Genomic DNA, 19,156 nt, shown 5'->3' with positions numbered 1-19,156 from the left:
AATACTGATAGGCACGGGCGGATGAAAACTGTACAACGTGTACCCTGGAAATGCTTGAGCTTTTTTCAAAGCACTATTGGGGAGACATGCAGAATAGAGAGGCAAAAGTGGCGTTAACATCCAGTTCAATAAGAGTGCGTAATGTATCCTGGCTGGGCGTTTGAATTAGGCTTCTGAATGTCACTTTAGCTGAAATAAAATATTTCAAATTAACACCATGTATTGTGAAATATAAATACGAAAGGGTTATTGGCTCTTGAATAGTTGACGATGAATATGAATATGATAACTGACTAGTAGTTTGCAATGGTTGCTATAGGGTCACTTCGCTACATGGCCATACAAATTAGTCACGCGGCAGTATTAGTCATAAAATTATTGGTCATAATTAGGGCCACAGTCAGCCTACAGTGGCCTTTTTTTGCTGAGGGTTTTAGGCCTACTGCACTTTATGAATAATGAAAAAGTGACGTAAACAATGCGGTCCTCTTTGCAGCTCGGGCTCGAGGCGGGCGCACAGGCGTGATGCGGTCGTGACGTCGATTGAGTCGGGGATCTTTAATCCTCTGCCGCAGCAGCACAGCCGGTAACCAGAGGAGGGGGCAGAACGGTCGGACAGGAATGGACCGTACAGGCTAGGCTAGTGTACAAGGCCTAAAAAGCTCGGTCTTTAGTCAGATGATAATATCACCGAGTGAAACAGAGATTAGGCATCGAGCGAGCTGACTATTTGCACAGGCCAGACCCCCTCCTCTCAGCGCTGTAGTCTGCAGCCTTTTCACACACACACTCTTTGAATAGACCTCATTTAGGAACGCTGGTTAAATATATTCTCGTCGGCATTTCTTGCCTTATTTAAACGTCGAATTTAGTATTTTACATCGGCGGACGGATACTACGCCTCGTCCTACCGGTTTTCCTCCCTCTTTTCGCCTTTCAGCAGCGTCGCCTCGTCCCTGCTGTTTCTGTCAGTTGCTGCGCATCAGTAAAACATGCAGGATGACCCTGTGGGGGTGACAACCACACAGTTACCCCCGTCAACCACGGAAACGGACCGCAGCAGCAGCCCGGTCAGCAAACCCGGAAAGCAGCCGAACCAAACCGACAGGCACAACGACGGCCAGCTGAGCTCGTTCACGCCGGATTATAACCACGTAGAGCAGAAGATAGCTTTCCCTGATCATTTCTGCCCGACGCAGTCTATCTGTGACCTTCAGCACAGCAGAAAAATACATCAGCAGTTAGGTCAGCACACTGAGTTCAGCCCCACAGAGCCGACCCCACCCCAGGGACGTTTCAGTCACCTGCCGCAGAGGCAGCCCTTCTCCAAGACCAAACTCAGCGCCGCTGACCCCCGCGACTCTCCAGTGGAAGAGGCTGAAGCTGATGCCGCGTCGCCATTGCCCACTTCCGTAAACCTAAACAAGATCCAAATGGACTCCCCTATCGCCCACCATATAAATAACGGCAATGGCAGCAGCACCGGCAACATGTTGTCCGGAGGTCTCGGCGCCGCGTTCCCGAACCTCCCCACCCAGGAGTTGCAGAGCGCCAGTGCGGGTTCGTCTTCACCTTCCCTCCCTGGGTTCGGCACCCCTTGGTCCGTTCAGACCAGCTCCTCTCCCCCGCCCGCACCCAACTCCATCAACCCCATCCACGCGAACGCCATTAACCATATGCCCAACGCGGACTCTGACAACAGCTTCTACCCAGGTATCCCCTCCTCCATCAACCCGGCCTTCTTCCAGAGTTTTTCTCCGGTGTCAGCTAATCCGTGCGCCGGGATTAACGTGCAGGGCTTCAGCGGTCCTTTCTCACCCCAGATAAACGTCCCTCAGCAGCCGCAAAGTCGCAGGTCCCCCGTTAGTCCCCAGATGCATCCCCAGCAGGGCGCCTTCCTGCAGCAGAGGAACAACTACAACCAACATCAGGTGAGCTGCTGGGGAGCATGGCCGGGTCTCCTATTCCCATTAATGTAACTATCATAAGCGAATGTAGATATTAAGACTCTCCAAATCTGTAGCCAATCCATTAGGTCTATAGTTTTGTGAAAGCTGACTCTGGCACGTCCTTAGGTTGGGGATATTTTGTCACAATGTAGTTATAAAGCCTTTATAGATTAATGTGTGTATGTGAATTCATGTATAATCTTTACATTGAATAATAAACTATTTTTATCTTGATGCATAATGACTAATGCATAATGCATTATGCAAGGGCTCAAGTCTACTCTTTAGGCAAAGAGAGGGAGGGGTGAACAGGGTTACAAGGGAGCATCACTGAATCTAGCTGTTGTTCTCTCCTGGAAGCTGGCTGTGGGATGTGGTCACATGGCACAGGGCCATCCCTGCCTTGTGGTGCACTCAGTGGGAATACAAAGGTTTGCAGGGTTTGTTGTCGTAAATGGGTGCTTATATTTGGGTGAAATGAAAAGCGTCCAGTATCTTGGTGGTGTGATGGTTGTCGGTTGCAATGCCCTGAGGAAATGCAGCAACAGCAGAAGCTCACATGAGCAGTCCAGTCATGCAGCAGTTGGGGGTTTGTAGCCTTCAGCTTCAGGTTTCTCCGTAATGCAATTTGCACATTGGGTGTGTGCATGGAAGTATGTATGTGACTGGGTGTGCCTGTAGTGCATGTGTGGTGTTCCTGTTTCACTAACCTTTAGCCCTTTGCTCTGAGTCCTATGTAAATATATTTTCATGAAACCAACACAGACAACCGCATAAAGGTGATCCCCACCATTACGTGCAAGTTCAATTTTAAAGTGAAAAACATAAGAAAATGCTGCATCTTTTCTATTTTGTTAGTTACTAAATGCATATTTTGTGAATGGTTTTTTTGTATGTGAGGTTTGGTACATTCATTTCTAACAGGACTCTAAAACAGCCTCTTTTCATGTAAATGTCCTTCTAGAAGCAAGCCTTGGTACTCGGCAGCCAACTTGAAATGTCTCTGGGTGCTTATTGGATCTTTTTTGTTTGTTTGTTTGTTTGTTTTTTGGAAGCTTCATCTAAACTAACTTTAATTTCAGTGGCAACCAGGACATGGATTTCCCAACAGTAGCTTTAAAAAGAGCGTTCTTTCAACTTTGCTCATAGATTTTTCCATTTCCCTTTCTCAGAGTGCTGAGTCTCTCTCTTATGATTCTGCTTAAAAGCACTTCTGTTATCCTTTTTTTTTTTTTTTTTTTTAAAGATTATTAACTCTGTTCCTCAAATACAGCACTATTAGAACATGGACGTTGCCAGTGAGTCCAAAGGTTTTCAGTTTACATTAAGCATTGAGTGCAGAAGAAACAGAAAGTTGTTTCTCCTCTGTGTATGATTCACATGTGAGATTAAGCACAATGCAATCCAATGCATGATGCTTAAGAGGGGACCCAAGGTCCAGGTGGAGAGAGACTGTGTGTAAGTTACAGAGGTGGTGTTGCAGCGCACGGGATACTTAGTATTAGTCTTAAAGCCCTAAATCTTCTTATCCAGCCACCCGTTACAGGAGCAGATCAAGCTGTGGCTGTGAAAGGAAAGAAAGGCAAGATAGGATGAAATGGATGTTGTAAATACAAAAAATATTTGTGTATTACAGACATGATAAAGCTCTCAGTTCTCTTTAACTCCATATTATCTTTATGTTTGCACAGCCCATGGTGAAACCATCTCCCTGGGGTAGTCACCAAGGCAATGGCTGGGGCTCCGGGGGGATGTCCTGGGGCCGGGACCACCGCAGAGGGAGCGGCATGGGTGTACCTGGCTCAGTCAGTCACGTCTCACCCCTGAAGAAGCCCTTCTCAAGCAATGTCATCGCTCCTCCCAAGTTCCCACGCTCTGGCGGATCACTGGGGCCTAAGTCCTGGATAGAGGAGAACATGTTTCGCACAGACAGCAACAGCAACACCTTGTTGCCCCTGCAGGTATGTGTTTAGGGTTGGGACTGCATTGGCTGCTGTTGGTGGGTTTTGTAGGATCATTGGTTTGGTGTGTGTGGGGGGGATAACAGAAGGGTTTTTGTTTGACAGTGTGAGAATCAGTGGGTTTAAAGGTGGGAAAGAGCTGGCGACAGAGGTTAAATCAATCACACGAATTAGATGTTAGACAAATTAAATGATGAAGGTCTCTGAATAGATAGTTTCATTTAACTTTACTTGATGAGGTATAAACTAAAAGGGGATAATAATTCTTTCTGTCAACAGGAGAAACACAAGCAAGAGTTTTTAGATCTGAGGATCTGGGCTGGGCTGCTTTATTTTCAGGAAGTTAACGCCTTTTGCCACTAAAACTGCTCCTTTGCCAAACTTTAAAAGGTCATATTCCAAGTTGTGGTCTACCTAATGAAAGTATCAGAAATACAGTTGTTTACTTGCATAAAATATTCAGGTTTTTGCTATTATTCAGAAAGACAAGTGTCTATACTATGGTCTTTATATGGCTAATGAAAAGTTACAATTTCACTGGTACTTGCAATGAAACTAATTAAAGTTAGGTTTTCTAGGTAACAAACTCACTCCTCCTTTTCTTTAAATACCTTCTTAAATAGACTTGTTGTGTAATACAAAAGGCCTCTCGAAGAGCAAATGATATTTAAAAGTAGATGTGTTTCTCCCAATGACCAAAAATGTGGGATTTTCTTTTGGGTAGGCATCTGTAGCCTGGCTTGGCAGAACTGACAGTAAACAAGAACGAGGTCGTGTGGAGCAAATGACATCAAAAGAGTAAATGCACATTCCAAATGTTCTCTATACATGTGTAAACAACATATTACCACATCCATTCCCATATCTTCATCAGAAAATTGACACTGCAATATGCTGCCTATGTGTCTAATTTCTGAATATTGTCACGTTTCTAACATTAATGATATATTTTTTTGTGTACTTAAATGAACTGAGGGACTCTATGATCATCAGTGCATCTACTTTCCCCTTTTATAGCTTCAGGGTCCAGATGGTCATCGTTTAGTCATATTTTAATCACATCGTTCTAATTTTCTTGCCAAAAACAAAATTCCCATTTGTTCACAAAATTGGATTAATCTTCGTCTCTTTCGTGTCGCTGATACAGTGTTTTTCCAGGCTCAGAATGGGCCTCTGTGGGATGACAAAGTACAGTGACTTACCTAATTGAACAAAATTTTCCTTTTTCTCACTATTTCTTAAACAAGAACGTCTGTTGTGTGTGTTAGTAAATGAAATCCCAATTCACAAAACTGATTTAGGAAGATTATTTTATTACAGTTACCTCCTGTGTAGGAAAAATGTTTTTACCAGAACTAAAAACATGAACTGATTTATAACCCCTGAAGACATTTATGTAGTGCCTTGTGCTCGGTTTATTTGTGTATAATTATCTTTAATTAATGCATTGAACCACACACAGAGTCATCCATTTAACTTTTACACGTTGCACTCAGAATGTATCACTTTTGTACAACGCATAGCTTATAGCACATGCTTCAGAACCAAGGCTTGCAGCACAATTCAAGTGATGCCCCACATGTCACTTTATATTCTTCTTAAAATTGGACCCAGACACTTGTGATCGTCATAGTAACACACCTCCCGTGCACACACTGAATTAAACCTTGCCTGGAGTTTCAAGTTAGCAATCAAACTTACACAGAATGCAGAAAAAAGCAAAGTAACCTGATGTGGAAGATTGCGAAGCCTAGATCTTTGCCAAGTGTAAAGAGACGTCTGCGTGTGCCGTGAGACTGGTTGCTATTTTCAAAGAACATAATTTGCATTGTGATTTGATGTTTCGATTCTCGTGCCTGCAAAGAAATGGAGTCATAGTCAGGAAAGCCTTCAGAAAATCTCCCCCTGGGATACAGGCACTTTGAACAGTGTTTTACTTGTTTTGAATTGATATTACTGAGTTCTTAGGAACATTTATGAGGCAGTATTGTTCCCTGAAACTCCATGTTTGATATCATTCTTTGTCATAGTTTATCATTTCCAGTGCGACTTGCATTGAAAGAGCTCGGTGTTGCTGTTGAATTCTTCTATAAAATCATTCAGTTATAGGCTTCATGTAAGAGACATTTTAATGTTAAAAACTGCACAGCTTGGACACTCAAAGTGCATCAATTGATTAAAAGTTTAAATGTGCCTTTAAGGACCTCAACACACAATTAATATAAAATCAAATCCACAAAACCTTTCAGATTATGAGCGACTTTGCCTGAATCAATTCTAAGATTAATGCGGGTATGGCCGTGACTCATTCAGACCGATCTAATGATATCACCTTATTAATGGTGTCACCAAATGGTACGACTGTTGCTATGAGCTCAAATTATTAGTATTATCAGTGCCAAGAAGTGCAGCGCTTCCTATTCCAGGAAACAGACGCGACTGCATGGATTGTTAATTTCCATAAACAGTGTCACTACTGGAATTTTTCAGATTCCAAGTCTTTTCCTTCCTTCCTCTCTGTTTAATGTTTGGCACTCAGTGACAGACTGTATCTCTGCTGTGTCATGTTTTTAACATAACACAGAGGTAAACTGGGGACAAAAGGAACAGCACCTCTGCCTTCAGTTAGCCTTTAGTGGGGCTAGTCACTTGTTGTTTCTCTAAGAAAGGCTGCAAGTTTCCTGCAATTAACTGATGTGATCACCCTAAAATACTATGACGCTAAAGAAAAAAGATCATCCAGCAACGTCAGGTTTCCCATTGCTCATTGTCACCCATTACATCAGTCTTCTTGTTAACACAGAACCCTCCAGAATCCTTGGCCTGTCATGAAAATTACTCAAACTAAATGATCAACAGTAAACAGGTTGCTGTTTAGCACTTCAAAGAAAAAACACGTGCACTATTGATGTGATGATAGAAATATCACCAAGATTTCTTCAAGCCTGGAATATTTACATGAAAAAATCTGTGAAGGAAAGGGATATTAAAAAAATTAAGCCAATTTAAATTAACTAGTGGTCCGCTGGCAAGCAAAAGGTCCTGGTTCAATTCCAGCTGGAGACACAAATCCCCTTTGGGGTTGTGTCCGCTAAGGCATCCAGCCTGAAATTTGGCCACCCATCCCTTTTGGCAAGGAAGAAGGCAAAAGTCGCTGTCCTTCGTCTCTAAAGTTGGCAGGTTTATGACACATAAAGACCAGTGTGAACCTGTTAATCATTCTCATAATGCAGCAGTGAAAGGGTTTGGTCAAAAAGTTCCAAAACTATTAAAAAGCAAAAAACACTCACTTTAAAGTTGGCCCCCTTCAGGATTGTCTCACTGTGAAGCTCTGCAGCGCTCAAGCACTCCTGCTTCATTTGGACCACTCCCCAGACTTGAAACAGAGCGCTAAAGTGAACCTCGATCTCAAACTAATCTACGTTTTTACATCTACCTGAACGTTTTCATATGACAGTGCACTCTAGTAGAATGCAGGGAAACCGTTTCTGGTTACACCAGCACAGTTGTCACTTATCATCAGCCGTCCTTGTGAAATTTGACTTCCTGTGATTTTGTCCCCTTACCTGAAATGAAGTTCAAGTTGAAGCTTGACCAACACAAATGCAAGAAGTTGCATGCTATTGCATTTTAATTTAAAAATTTTTGATAGCATTTTGTATTTTGCGCAGTTACCGTGTGATCATTTTCTGAATTACTGTTGCTTACACAGAAGCGACATGCTGCTATTAACTATCATAGAGTTGGGACATTAGCCTGTCATTGTGCTGTGTGTTATAAGGTGGACTTGGCACTCTGGCTAGAATAATAAGATGATCAACTTCACTGTTCTGCTGACAAACTCCCAACCTCCATCTCAGCTCTATTGTGAAATGCCGCTCCTGGTTTTAGTTTCCATTTTCTCTCTTTGTCTGCATCTTGGAAGCAGTCCAGAGAGCTTGGGGAATCCGTTGTGTAGGCTGCCTGTAAACTTACCTTCAGACTCCTGAAGTGAATAAATATGGAAAAAATGTTAATCCGAGCGTGAGGCGCATGTTAAGCCAAATACCCTGTGCTTCAAAGGTTTTATTATTCATAAGCCAAATCCCGAAGGTGTGTGAGAAACGTGAGGATTTATTCGTGCACCGCGACGTTTGTTTGTTTTGTCAAACTCTGGATGATTAAAAAAAGAAATGTCACCTGTATTTTTTCAGGATCGCACCAGGATGTACGACAGTCTGAACATGCACTCCCTGGAGAGCTCTCTGATTGACATCATGCGAGCTGAGCAGGATCCGATGAAAGGTAAGCTGGCCTTTCCCTTTCAGTCTCAGTTCGTGGGGTCAGAGGGAGGCGATCGTGTTCGCGGAGGCAACCCGACATCGTGCAGGGAAGTGACAGGCCCATTGCTCCCAGAGCTGTGCTGTTTTTCCACACACCAGCTTATTTTCTCCCTGCTGAGAGCTTAATACTTGTGCCACCAGCTGCACATTTACATGACCTTCCAGCTCTGATCCTGTTCCTACTTAACCTGAACAGCACACTGATCTGACTCAGAGCTGGAGGTCAGGAAAAAGAGAAACCGTGGCGTTTTTCTTTACTAATATCAGAAAACATCTGTAACTGTCAAACATGTGTATTTTACACCTTAAAAATATATTAACGGATCTGTGTAACTGCTGAATTATTCCTCACTTCTTGGCAGGACCAAGCAGAGAATTTATCGTAGAGCGACACTGTCCTGGCCTCCTGTGCTCAGCTGCTGGACATCAGAGGAGCAGTGTCAAATAACAGCTCCTACTGACGGCTGCTCGTAGCTCTTTTACAGCCTGACAAGCCAAAGATACTCTCACTTTAAAATATTACAAAGAAGAAAAACTCATCACTGGTTAAAAGACAAACAGTTGAGGTTTGCAAACACGTATAAAATTTCCTGTGTGGATTTTCTCATTTGCAGTTGGCTAAGATTATTACTCAACCTGCGCCCTCCTTTCATGGGCGAGTTTCTTGTTTTTCCTGCCGGAGCAGATGGAGAGGACACGGGCCAGTGTGCACAGCAAAGCGTGGGGGGCTGGGGGGGGTCTACTCTAATTTTAGATGTGATCACACTTTCACACGCTGCATATGACAGCTAAGAGAGGTGAGATGGAAGGGGGGGGTTGCAGGGGTCCGCTCTGCCATTTATAGCACTGACATGGTTAACACAACACAGCATTCTGGATAAGGGCTCCAAATGTAGCTTCTCATAAGGCAACACATTTTTAATATATTTGTATCTTATTAGTGACTTAATTTATCTGACATTTCATAATGAATGCTGTGATCTAGAATTTGGTATTTGTGATTTTTGATTCATTAGTACGATTGAGAAACCCCTGTAAAACTAAATATGATGGGAAATTGGGTTACTATAACAAGTGTTTTTTTTCCTCAATCGTTTCCAAAGCAGAATGTAAAAAAAGGGGAGAAATTGTCTTGTTCAGCTCAGAACTCGCTAGGTCTTTGCATTAAAATGTATTTATTTATTTATTTTAAATGGACGTTGTTATCGCCTTAAATAAAACAAGTAATTCCACTGTAGTTTGGTCGGAAAGCTGAAACAGTACGTGGTCATTTATGGGGGGAAAAAAACATTTGCTCCTGTTTGTGCTCAACTTAGACATGTGAAAAGACAGTTGTTTTTTCTGTTTATGTGTGTGCGTGCATTTTTGTGTGGTTATTCCCATGTACATGCATTGGCTTTGCCCTGTCTTCTCCATCTGCTCTATGTCTCATTCCTATTTGTGTGTGTGTGTTTTCTGCGTGTGTGTGTCTGTTTCTCACATCAGGCCGTGTGGGATGCCCTAACCCCGGGGCTGACGGCCTACTCATGCTCAATGGTAATTATCTCCTAGCGCCATCCTCCTGTGTCTGCAGCTCTCATGATGCTCCCACCATTACTCTTTAGCCTCATTAGACACACTCACTGTGGTGCAATAAGGCTACGCAGTGTCACCTCTGCTGCATCTGCTGCAGAGTATCTGACGGTACCCGTTAAATGGGTTCAGTTTTTTTAACCAGCTGTTCAACTGTTTTGTTGGCATTAAAGTGGCTATGTGGTATAACTGAAAATTTACTGTGCTCGTTTTGTGTAGTACTTGAATGACAAAGGTTGTTCCAGGTTGCCTCCAATTAAATTGTCTTGTGTTAATTAGAATAATTGTTGCCCTGAATAGTCCCTGTGTTTTTGTTTTTTAAGCTTCACATTTGGAGACACATCCAGTTGTCAAAAAAATAAAACCGTGTTTTGTAACAGTATTAGCGAGACATAAATCGGGGTCAGACAACATTTGGGAGTAATTATGAGTGTTTTTAATAAGTTCTGGTTGCCATTTCCTCCTGAGACTCAATAATCAGAAAATAATTTTTGTCCCCTTTTCAACGCCATCTATGCTGCTGTGTGTAATTAGATTTCTTGTCCCTGCCAGAGCATATTTAGGGCTTTGGCCTTTAAACAGTTTTCCTTTTTCTGGTTTTTGATCGCATTTAAAACCTTTTTGTGCAAAATAACAACATTTGTGTAAATGTCATTTATAGGCTTCTGGACTTTCTGTGTATTGCTTTCATCAAGTATATGACAGATGCAGCCCCTCAGGCTTCCTTGCCACAGCATTTAGGAAGTTTGGAAAAAATAATAATTTTTGTTTTGGGTTTCAGGAGGATTTAAGTCCTTTTTTTTAAAAGTATCTCAGTTTAGCTCATTAGTCGGTGACTTGAATAAAAGCTGGTTGGGTTGGATCAGCAGATTAAAGTCTACAGTTACAAATGCCCTCTGAGAAATGTTTCATAGCTGAAACTTGCACTCTTGTACTTTTCTACATGCAGCCAGGAGCTATGGGAGGCGTCGAGGTAAATTCAGCTTTCTCTAGCGTGTCTCTTTACTTGTGGCTTTTTCCTTGTGGCATGTGTTATTGCTTAAATAGATACCAAACTGAGGCCTTAAGTCTGGACTTAGACTTCACTGTTTTCTGCTTTTAAATTTGGGAACACAGAATTTTGCTCATCAAATTTCTGATTGACTATTAAAAAAATATACAAAGAAAAATGTGTTGTTTCAGTATCCAGACATACATTAAGTTTAGGGTTTCATGTTTGGTGGTGTTTATAGCCTCTGCTCTATGGAAACCCAAAGTATAAATAAAATAGGTTAGCATGTAGCACTTTGTATAGATTTTTGACTGTGTGCTTAAAATAAGGTCTGTGTTTTACACAAACTTTAGATATTTTCACGTTTTGTTCCCCACTTGTGAATTTTGAAACTGTATCTCAAGTTTTGGTAGCAAACAAAGGAGGTTAGTGATAGTCAGGCTGAAGTCATGCTGCTAGGGTGCAGCTTATTTATACCTCAAAATATGTGTTTTTACTTCTGCCAAATGTATCCACACTTAAAAAAAACTGTGAAAATGGATTGAATATGTGAAGATTATCTTGAAATCACTCGGCACCTATAACGAGGAGCCGCGCAAACCTTTAAAGAGAACCTTTATTTCCCATAGAGCTTATTTTCTGCAGAAGTCCAAAACCCTGTAGAAACATCCCATTGGTTTCTAAAAATAATAAATTATTAAAATATACTAATCTTCTAAAATATTATTATATCATTCATGTTCATAATAACAGTGATTTTATTCCAAAACCCCGACACCACCTGTTCTGTTATGGACCTCCGAGCTCAGTATTTTAACCATCTACATCTTGGTGTTTCTGAACCAGATGTGCTCGACTGTGAAATGGCAAGCTAACAGGGTAACGACTTGTCAATGATAAATTATTATCCTGAATAATCAATATGTAATTTACAATAAGGTCTTGATATTTTCTTCAGTATGACCTTAAACTAGCAGCTGAGCCCATAAATCCTGCAGGAAAGTGTTCTACTGAGACCACAAATAAAGGGAAGTGAGGGTTGTTGTTGTTTTTGTTTGTTTGTTTTTTGATTTTGCAACCACGAGTCGCCCCCTGGTGGCTCATAAAAAGAATCCTCTTTTAAGCCACTTCTGTGATGGCTTCACTTTTTTGGCTTGTAAGCTGCGTCTGTCCTTATGCTCTGACAGAAGCAGCTGCTAGTTGAATCAGATTAATTTGATTGCTTCCCTTTGCTGGCTAAAGACTTTGGTCCAATAATTCACATTTTATCTAATATAATGCAAAGAATGTGATAAAGAAATCCCCTCATTTCATTTATATTTGCTATATAATGAATAACTTAATTCATTATTTATTCTTTTTAAATAACTTGTGTCGTCTGGTATATATTTGAACACTTTGGGACTCCATAGTGCTTAGCCATTATGTTAACAGCTTCGCTCCACTCGGCCTGCCTTTCCACACACGCTTTATCTGCCACGCTGCTCTGGGTGGAGCAGACATGATTGCGTGTCCCAGTCTCGGATCTGTAAAAAAACAAATTGTACGTAATCCTCACTTTAAGCTGGTGCTTGGCCTCACATCCACTCAGCAATAAAGTGCAATAAAAGCAGAAACATTATTTTATAGAAAGCCTCTCATCTCAGTACGTCCCTGTCATAGCAGAGATGTAACATTGCCTCAAGGAGAGGAAATGTGACTGGGATTGGAAACATGTTCGTGAGGGTTTCTGCTTGTGAATGTTTAATAGCATGCTTGACATTTGCTGTAGCCTTGCCTGCCTTTTTTTGTCCACCAGGCCGCTCCTCTCTCTTCCCTATTGATGACAATCTCCTTGATGATGGCCATGGCAACCAGGGTGTCCCAGGAGTCCTTGGCTCTCCCAACTGTTACCCTCACCAAAACGGGGAACGCATCGAGCGCTTCTCTCGTAAGGTGTTTGTGGGAGGTTTGCCTCCTGACATAGACGAAGGTGAGTAAAGAAATGATTTCATGATTGTGTTGTACTGCCAGTCCTTTAAAAAATAAATTTCTATGATTTATCTCCCTACTCACGTGTCACATGTCAAATTCCCTTAGATGAAATAACCTCAAGCTTCCGCCGCTTTGGTCACCTTGTGGTGGACTGGCCACACAAAGCAGAGAGTAAATCCTACTTTCCGCCTAAAGGTATTAGCAAAAGCATCAAGCTCACCTATTTATGGCTGGTTACCAGTATTTACATTGAGCCTGCACGGTATTATGATATGATGCAAATAAGTGAATGTCATTTGAATAGTGACAAACCAAGGTGAGCACCTTTGTTATACCCTCTCTTGTTCTTATATGCATGTACACTGAAGCTTTTTATATACGTTTCCTAGGCTATGCATTCCTGCTGTTCCAGGAAGAGAGCTCGGTGCAGGCTCTGATTGAAGCCTGTATGGAGGAGGATGGGAAGCTTTACCTGTGTGTCTCCAGCCCCACCATCAAGGACAAACCTGTGAGTTTTTCAAAAATTGCTTTTAAATCTTTAAACACTTAAATAATAATAATTTAAAGGATGGGTGTAGCTTTTGTGTCTGAATAGTGATGCCAACATGGAAGTACCATAAAATGACTTCATTGTGTCTAACAGCCAGAGCGAGGGACTGATTTGATTGCAGGCACATGTGGTTAAAGCAGCAGAAAATATAGCAATATCCATCTTTTAAATATACTCTGTGGCACAGCAGTACCAGCTCGCTGTGAAAAGAAGCTACATGGGCACAATTTTCCTATAGGGGGGAAAGGTGATCTAATCTTGTTAGACTTTGACACCAGGTGCAAATTCGTCCTTGGAACCTGAGCGACAGCGATTTTGTGATGGATGGATCTCAGCCTCTTGATCCCCGCAAGACCATCTTTGTGGGCGGCGTCCCTCGTCCTCTGAGAGCAAGTAAATATAGCCAACTTGTTTCTCTACGACTAGTATTGCATCTCAATAGAGATGAATTCAAGCTATGCGTGCAATGATAACTTGGACTAAAAATAAGCTTCTGATAGCTTCTCTTCTGTTCTCAAATCCACATCTTGTATCTGTTTTTTCACATATTTAAATTCATCTTTTTGTCCTCTGTTCATTTTTTTACTAGTCGAGTTGGCCATGATTATGGATCGCCTCTATGGTGGAGTGTGCTACGCAGGAATTGATACAGATCCAGAGCTCAAATACCCAAAGGGGGCAGGACGAGTGGCTTTCTCAAACCAACAGAGCTACATCGCTGCCATCAGCGCGAGATTCGTCCAGCTGCAGCATGCTGACATTGATAAGAGGGTATGACCACCCTCCTTTCATTAATATTTCCCCCGTCTTCGACTTTTTAGTGTATATCAGGGTTTCAGAATTTTTTTGTAATTAAATGTAACACTTTTTGCAACCTCAAGAAAAGCAGCACACTATCAAAGGAATGTGGTCATTTGGTTTATAGAAACCTCTGTGCTCAGTGTAGTGGTCAGTGAAGCACTTTGTTTCACTGTTCAGTGTTGCTGGTATTTTGCATCTGTCAATGGCAAACAGTTTTTTCTGCTACTGGCTCTTGTTTCTTCTCATTTATTGGATTGGATGATTAAAAACGAAAGAAATAAAACATGTTGGCAATTTAAAAATGTGCTAATTTAACAAACAGAGGCCCCTGTAGCATGTGGAAACACCAACCCATTCTACAATCAGCAATCATTCACTCAAATAAATGAAACCAATCGAACTTCAGTAGATTAAGGTGTTTGGCATTGGCAGAGAAGATTTAGCAAGTTTTTCATGGGCACAACCCACATTCTCAACGCTGCTGCCCCACCCTCAAATGTATGTTACTTAGAAATGTAGCACCGTTTAGGAGAAATAAACAGGTTTTCCCACTTGTTACAATGTAGACATAATCAGCCAAACTTCTCTAGCTTTAATGTTGCACATTTGTGGGTTGTGACATTGTATGCAAGAACATAAGATAACATACTAATTCCATAAAGGAACAAAAGATGGTAGGAATCTACAGTATGATACATATTTCACTAAATATTTTATTTATAAGCAGAATCTCAAAATTTTACTAACGATCACAAATAAAAGGCTTCGAGATATTTTATTACCGTAAATTAAACTTTTCAGACTTTAGGAATCAGTAGGATTCATGGTATATGACACAGTTGTCATGGTGATGTGTAATTTATGCCATTCGCGCGTGCAAGTGTGTGTGTATTTGCATCTTTTTGTGTGTTATCAGCATCCCTACAGAGAAGAAGGAGCTTGTTGTTATCATAAGCAAACGCTTGTTAGGGCTGGTTAAATGAGGTTTTCTCTCTGCCTGTGCTTCGTTAAGCTTGTTTCCTTCGTTACAGCTGACATTATGTCTCGTTAATGTGCAGGTGGAGGTGAAGCCCTACGTCCTGGATGATCAGCTCTGTGATGAGTGCCAGGGTGCTCGTTGTGGAGGGAAATTTGCTCCTTTTTTCTGTGCTAACGTCACCTGTCTTCAGTACTACTGCGAGTTCTGCTGGGCTAACATCCACTCCCGTGCCGGACGGGAGTTTCACAAGCCTCTGGTTAAAGAAGGCGCCGACCGCCCTCGCCAGATTCACTTCCGCTGGAATTAGAGATTGCGACCCCCAATTTCATGGTAACACAGTTAGGGGAAAGGGAAATTAAACACTGGCTAACAGGAAAAAGAGCATCGCTCAGCCTCTCCTGCTTCCTAAGCTATCAGTATAATCAAGTACATAACACTATACAGTATATACTATATATCTATATATCTTTTGTAGCAGCCAAACACCACAAGCCTCAGTTTTTCACCAAAACCCCCCGCACATCTCAGGCTCTGACAACTCTACAACTCTTTTGTGGTACTTTCATCTTTTCTAAGAGGAGATTTAAAAAACAAAAAAAGAGATTGATTTTTGTAGCTTTTTTTATTATCATTATTTTTGTATGTGAGATTTAACGTAGATACGGGAATGTTTTTGCATGGGGGCAGCTTGTCTGTCTGTCTGCTGCTAGCCACCCCACGGTGCGTTCAGTGCACACTTGTTTCTGGGAAAACCTCGATTCTATAATGTTGACGCCTGCCCCGGGTCATTAACCAAAGGTAGAAAAAAATATAGGAAGCTTAAAATTGACACATTTTCTGCCACAAAGCAAACCGTTGTTTTGTTTTTTTTAACTTTGCCATGGGCTCTTTCTTCTTGTTAGAGAGTTTATTGAAATGTAAAAAAAAAAAGAAGACACTAGGGTTATTTTTGCGCTCATACTGACCCGTAGAGTGATACCTCAAAATACAAAATCTGCTTTTCTGCAACTGTATTCAACATTTATACTGACCGAGCTATTTCAGAAGCTTTGCTGCTATATATACATATATATGAATAGATGTGTAGGTATTATATTTAATGCCATTTATAAACCTGAATCATGTAAAACGAAATGCAGTATGCACTCGAACACTTCTGGCCCCCATTGCCATAGAAAGATTTAAGAGTGCATATAATGACAATAGGCTTAGCTACACAAATAGCATGCTGGATATATGTCAGGAAAAAACAAACCACTGAAATAATAAATGCAGACAAGACGTAACAATTCTATAATGAGTAGCATGATCATCAAGTACAAATGCCTAAGAGGGGAAAAAAAATCAGACTAAGATAAATGAGTTAAAAAAACATATTTAAACTTGCATGCTTTGATGTTTCTCTGTTGTTTGATCTGTTTACATACTAACAATACAAAAAGTGATATTGGTTCTACTGTAGACTTAGTGGATGCCATCACGTTGTCACGTGGTGGCTTGTATAGCAAAAAAAAAAACAACAAAAAAATGCCATTGAGAAGCAGAGTGGTGTTCAGTGGTTTGTGTTTGTGTGTCGTCCATGTGCTGTGTGACTGTTGTTAGTGTAGACTGAGGCTCTAGTTTAGCTATCAACAGATTTCGTAGAGAAGAATGACTCCACCTTCACTCTTCCTATCCATATCTTTGTGTGGTTCCAAAGGCTAATCTGGTGTAGCTTCACCAGCAGACCAGACGCAAATGAAAGACTTTGTCAGTTTGGCGTGCTCCGTGTTATTGAGCATTGTTCAAACACACTAAACTGCTTATTTTGTAATGTAACAGTCAGGCTTCCATGCTGTGTGGCTGCAGCTCCATAAATCCAAGGAAACACTGACGCAGTTACCGGAAGATGAAGCATCTCCACATCTCCTCACCACACTTGTCCACGATGAAGACAGTGACGCGTGGTCTTCGCTAAAGATGATCTTTTTCTTTTTATTGTTTGTTTAATTTCCTCCTCGACCCTTGAAAAACTCTTTAGGGACAATCTTTTTTGTGAGGACGGTCGCCCAGCGGTCTGTTTGGTACTGTACAAGTGTGTCGCTCTCGTGTTGTTGTGGTTTTAGTGTCTCATGCCCCTGTGTGTGTGCTCCTCGGTATCAGTGTTCAGGCGTCAACTGTGTACTGTTACAAAACCTTAATGGAACTGAGACTAGTTGAGTTGTGTAATTGAAATTGTTTGTGTGAACAATTTACTCATCACTGGCCCTTCAATATGTTGTTTTGTTGTTTTTTTTAATATATAATATACATTATGCACTACTTTTCTGTATCCCTGCTCGTTTTCCGTCTCCTTCACCCCTTGTGTTTAGAAGCGAATTATGAAAGTTTTCACCTATTTATAGGTAGAATTTATCATATTTTTTCCCCATAATGACTTATTTAAAGTGTAGCGTGGAGCAGTGGTCTTAAGTTAGCTATGTTTTGTGTGAGTAGAGCAAAAAGCAAATGTTTTCTAATATATTCTAAAATGGTCCGGGTGTTACGAGGAGCGGGAGTCGGAAAGGCGTCGCGGCCTGCAACCTGATGGGAGGTGAAAGCTAAAGACCGGGCTCCCGCTCTGGCCCCTCTTCCTCCTCGTGGCTTTGGTTCTCATGGCGTCTGATAATGTTTGAATATCGTCACCTGTAACACTTGACTCGTGCTGTTTTTGTGAGCTTCTATTTTCTATGTTAAACACTGTTACTTGGTTCTGTATGTGTCCTTGCTTTTGTAAAAATCATATTTATTTCACTATTTTTGTAGACGAAAAACTGAGTTGATTTTGATTGTATTTTTCTATTTAAATAGGACTGATATTTCGATTTTATTTACCCCTAATTATGTCCAAAAGTTTTGGTTGACAAAGAATCACATCATTAGTAACATCAAAGTTTTTGATATACAGCTGATTCTTATTTTGATACACATGACACGTTTGATTTAATGGAAGGAAACATGAAGGTTTTATTATATTCTGGGAAGACACTTGAGATTCTCCCCTGTTGCATCGAGGCCCCAGCTGCCTGTCCTCGTAGATGCTCTGAAACTTGAATATAACACATTTTGAAAGGCTGACTAACCTCGAATCTGTGTTGTGATGTGCAATACTGTTTCTAATGTTTGTATAAAAGTAAGAACTACAGTGTAAACCTTTTTAATGCAGATTTATTTTTTTCATTGCATATTTTGCAAATTTCTGATCCACAGTGTCATTTTTTACTGTCAGAAAAAGATACCCCGTTTTTTCATTGCAAGTATTTTTAAATCCAGATATCTTTGTACTGATGTAAATGATTGTAGTTATTTTGGATAGTGTTTTGCTAACAAAAGGAGAGACTTTTTCATGCATATTTCTATTTCTTTTCATCTTGTTTTTTCCCACATTTTCTTTTATTTGATAGTAGCAGGTTCTTGGAATAATTTTTCATATTTAAATGTCATTGGTATTATTTTGTATTTTTATGTGAAAAACACTATATATAATTTAAAGATGCTAATTGCTAAAATATTATTTTGAGTTTAATTATTTTTAAAGCTAAATATTTGTAATTTTATTGTTAAAGTGACTAATTTCTAAATCAGAGTTTGTGTGTATAGCTTCACAAAAGTCGTTTATGAGATGTTTGGATTGTAATTATTACTGAATGGTTCTTTGATATGCAAAATGAATATCATGTTTATTTTTATTTTTGTTTTTGTATTTAAATGGGGTGTTGATTACAATCTCTTTTTCTTTCTTTCACTTCCTGAATAAAGACCCATTCTGTTTGGACATGAGTTTGCTGGATATCTGGCTCTTGCAGACACTTTTTATACTTTAACTCGTTCAAACACATAATGACATGTAGTATCCAGTGTGTTATTGCAAGTGAAAAGACTATAGTTAGAGATTAAAGGTTAAAAAGCGATCATATCCAATAACTATTAGCTATTTTAGCTTGTCGTGCTAGCAGATTAGCATTTGCTAATTATTGAAAACACTGACTATACTGAAGTTGGAATTTATCACCAAAGTGTCGCCTCTTTTTGTTAACTT

General features: G+C 40.6%; 1 protein-coding gene across 3 annotated transcripts; it reads left to right on the top strand.

Moving 5' to 3' along the window:
- The first annotated feature begins 533 nt into the window (after positions 1–533).
- cpeb2 (cytoplasmic polyadenylation element binding protein 2) lies at positions 534–18,510 on the top strand. Of its 3 annotated transcripts, XM_005732341.1 has the most exons (11): positions 534–1,931; positions 3,641–3,910; positions 8,104–8,194; positions 9,718–9,768; positions 10,754–10,777; positions 12,594–12,767; positions 12,875–12,964; positions 13,159–13,277; positions 13,598–13,712; positions 13,909–14,090; positions 15,179–18,510. In XM_005732341.1, exons 1-11 carry the CDS (start codon positions 993–995, stop codon positions 15,404–15,406), a joined length of 2,283 nt encoding a protein of 760 aa, XP_005732398.1. In that variant the 5' UTR covers positions 534–992; the 3' UTR covers positions 15,407–18,510. The 3 variants fall into 3 exon arrangements, with proteins under 3 accessions (XP_005732398.1, XP_005732400.1, XP_005732399.1); XM_005732343.1 differs by lacking the exon at positions 9,718–9,768; XM_005732342.1 differs by lacking the exon at positions 10,754–10,777.
- Positions 18,511–19,156: the final 646 nt, after the last annotated feature.

Source organism: Pundamilia nyererei, unplaced genomic scaffold (genome assembly GCF_000239375.1).
Source record: "Pundamilia nyererei isolate P.nyererei 1_Seehausen unplaced genomic scaffold, PunNye1.0 scaffold00046, whole genome shotgun sequence".
Taxonomy (NCBI): Eukaryota; Metazoa; Chordata; class Actinopteri; order Cichliformes; family Cichlidae; genus Pundamilia; species Pundamilia nyererei.
This window is presented reverse-complemented; position numbering and strand designations above follow the sequence as displayed.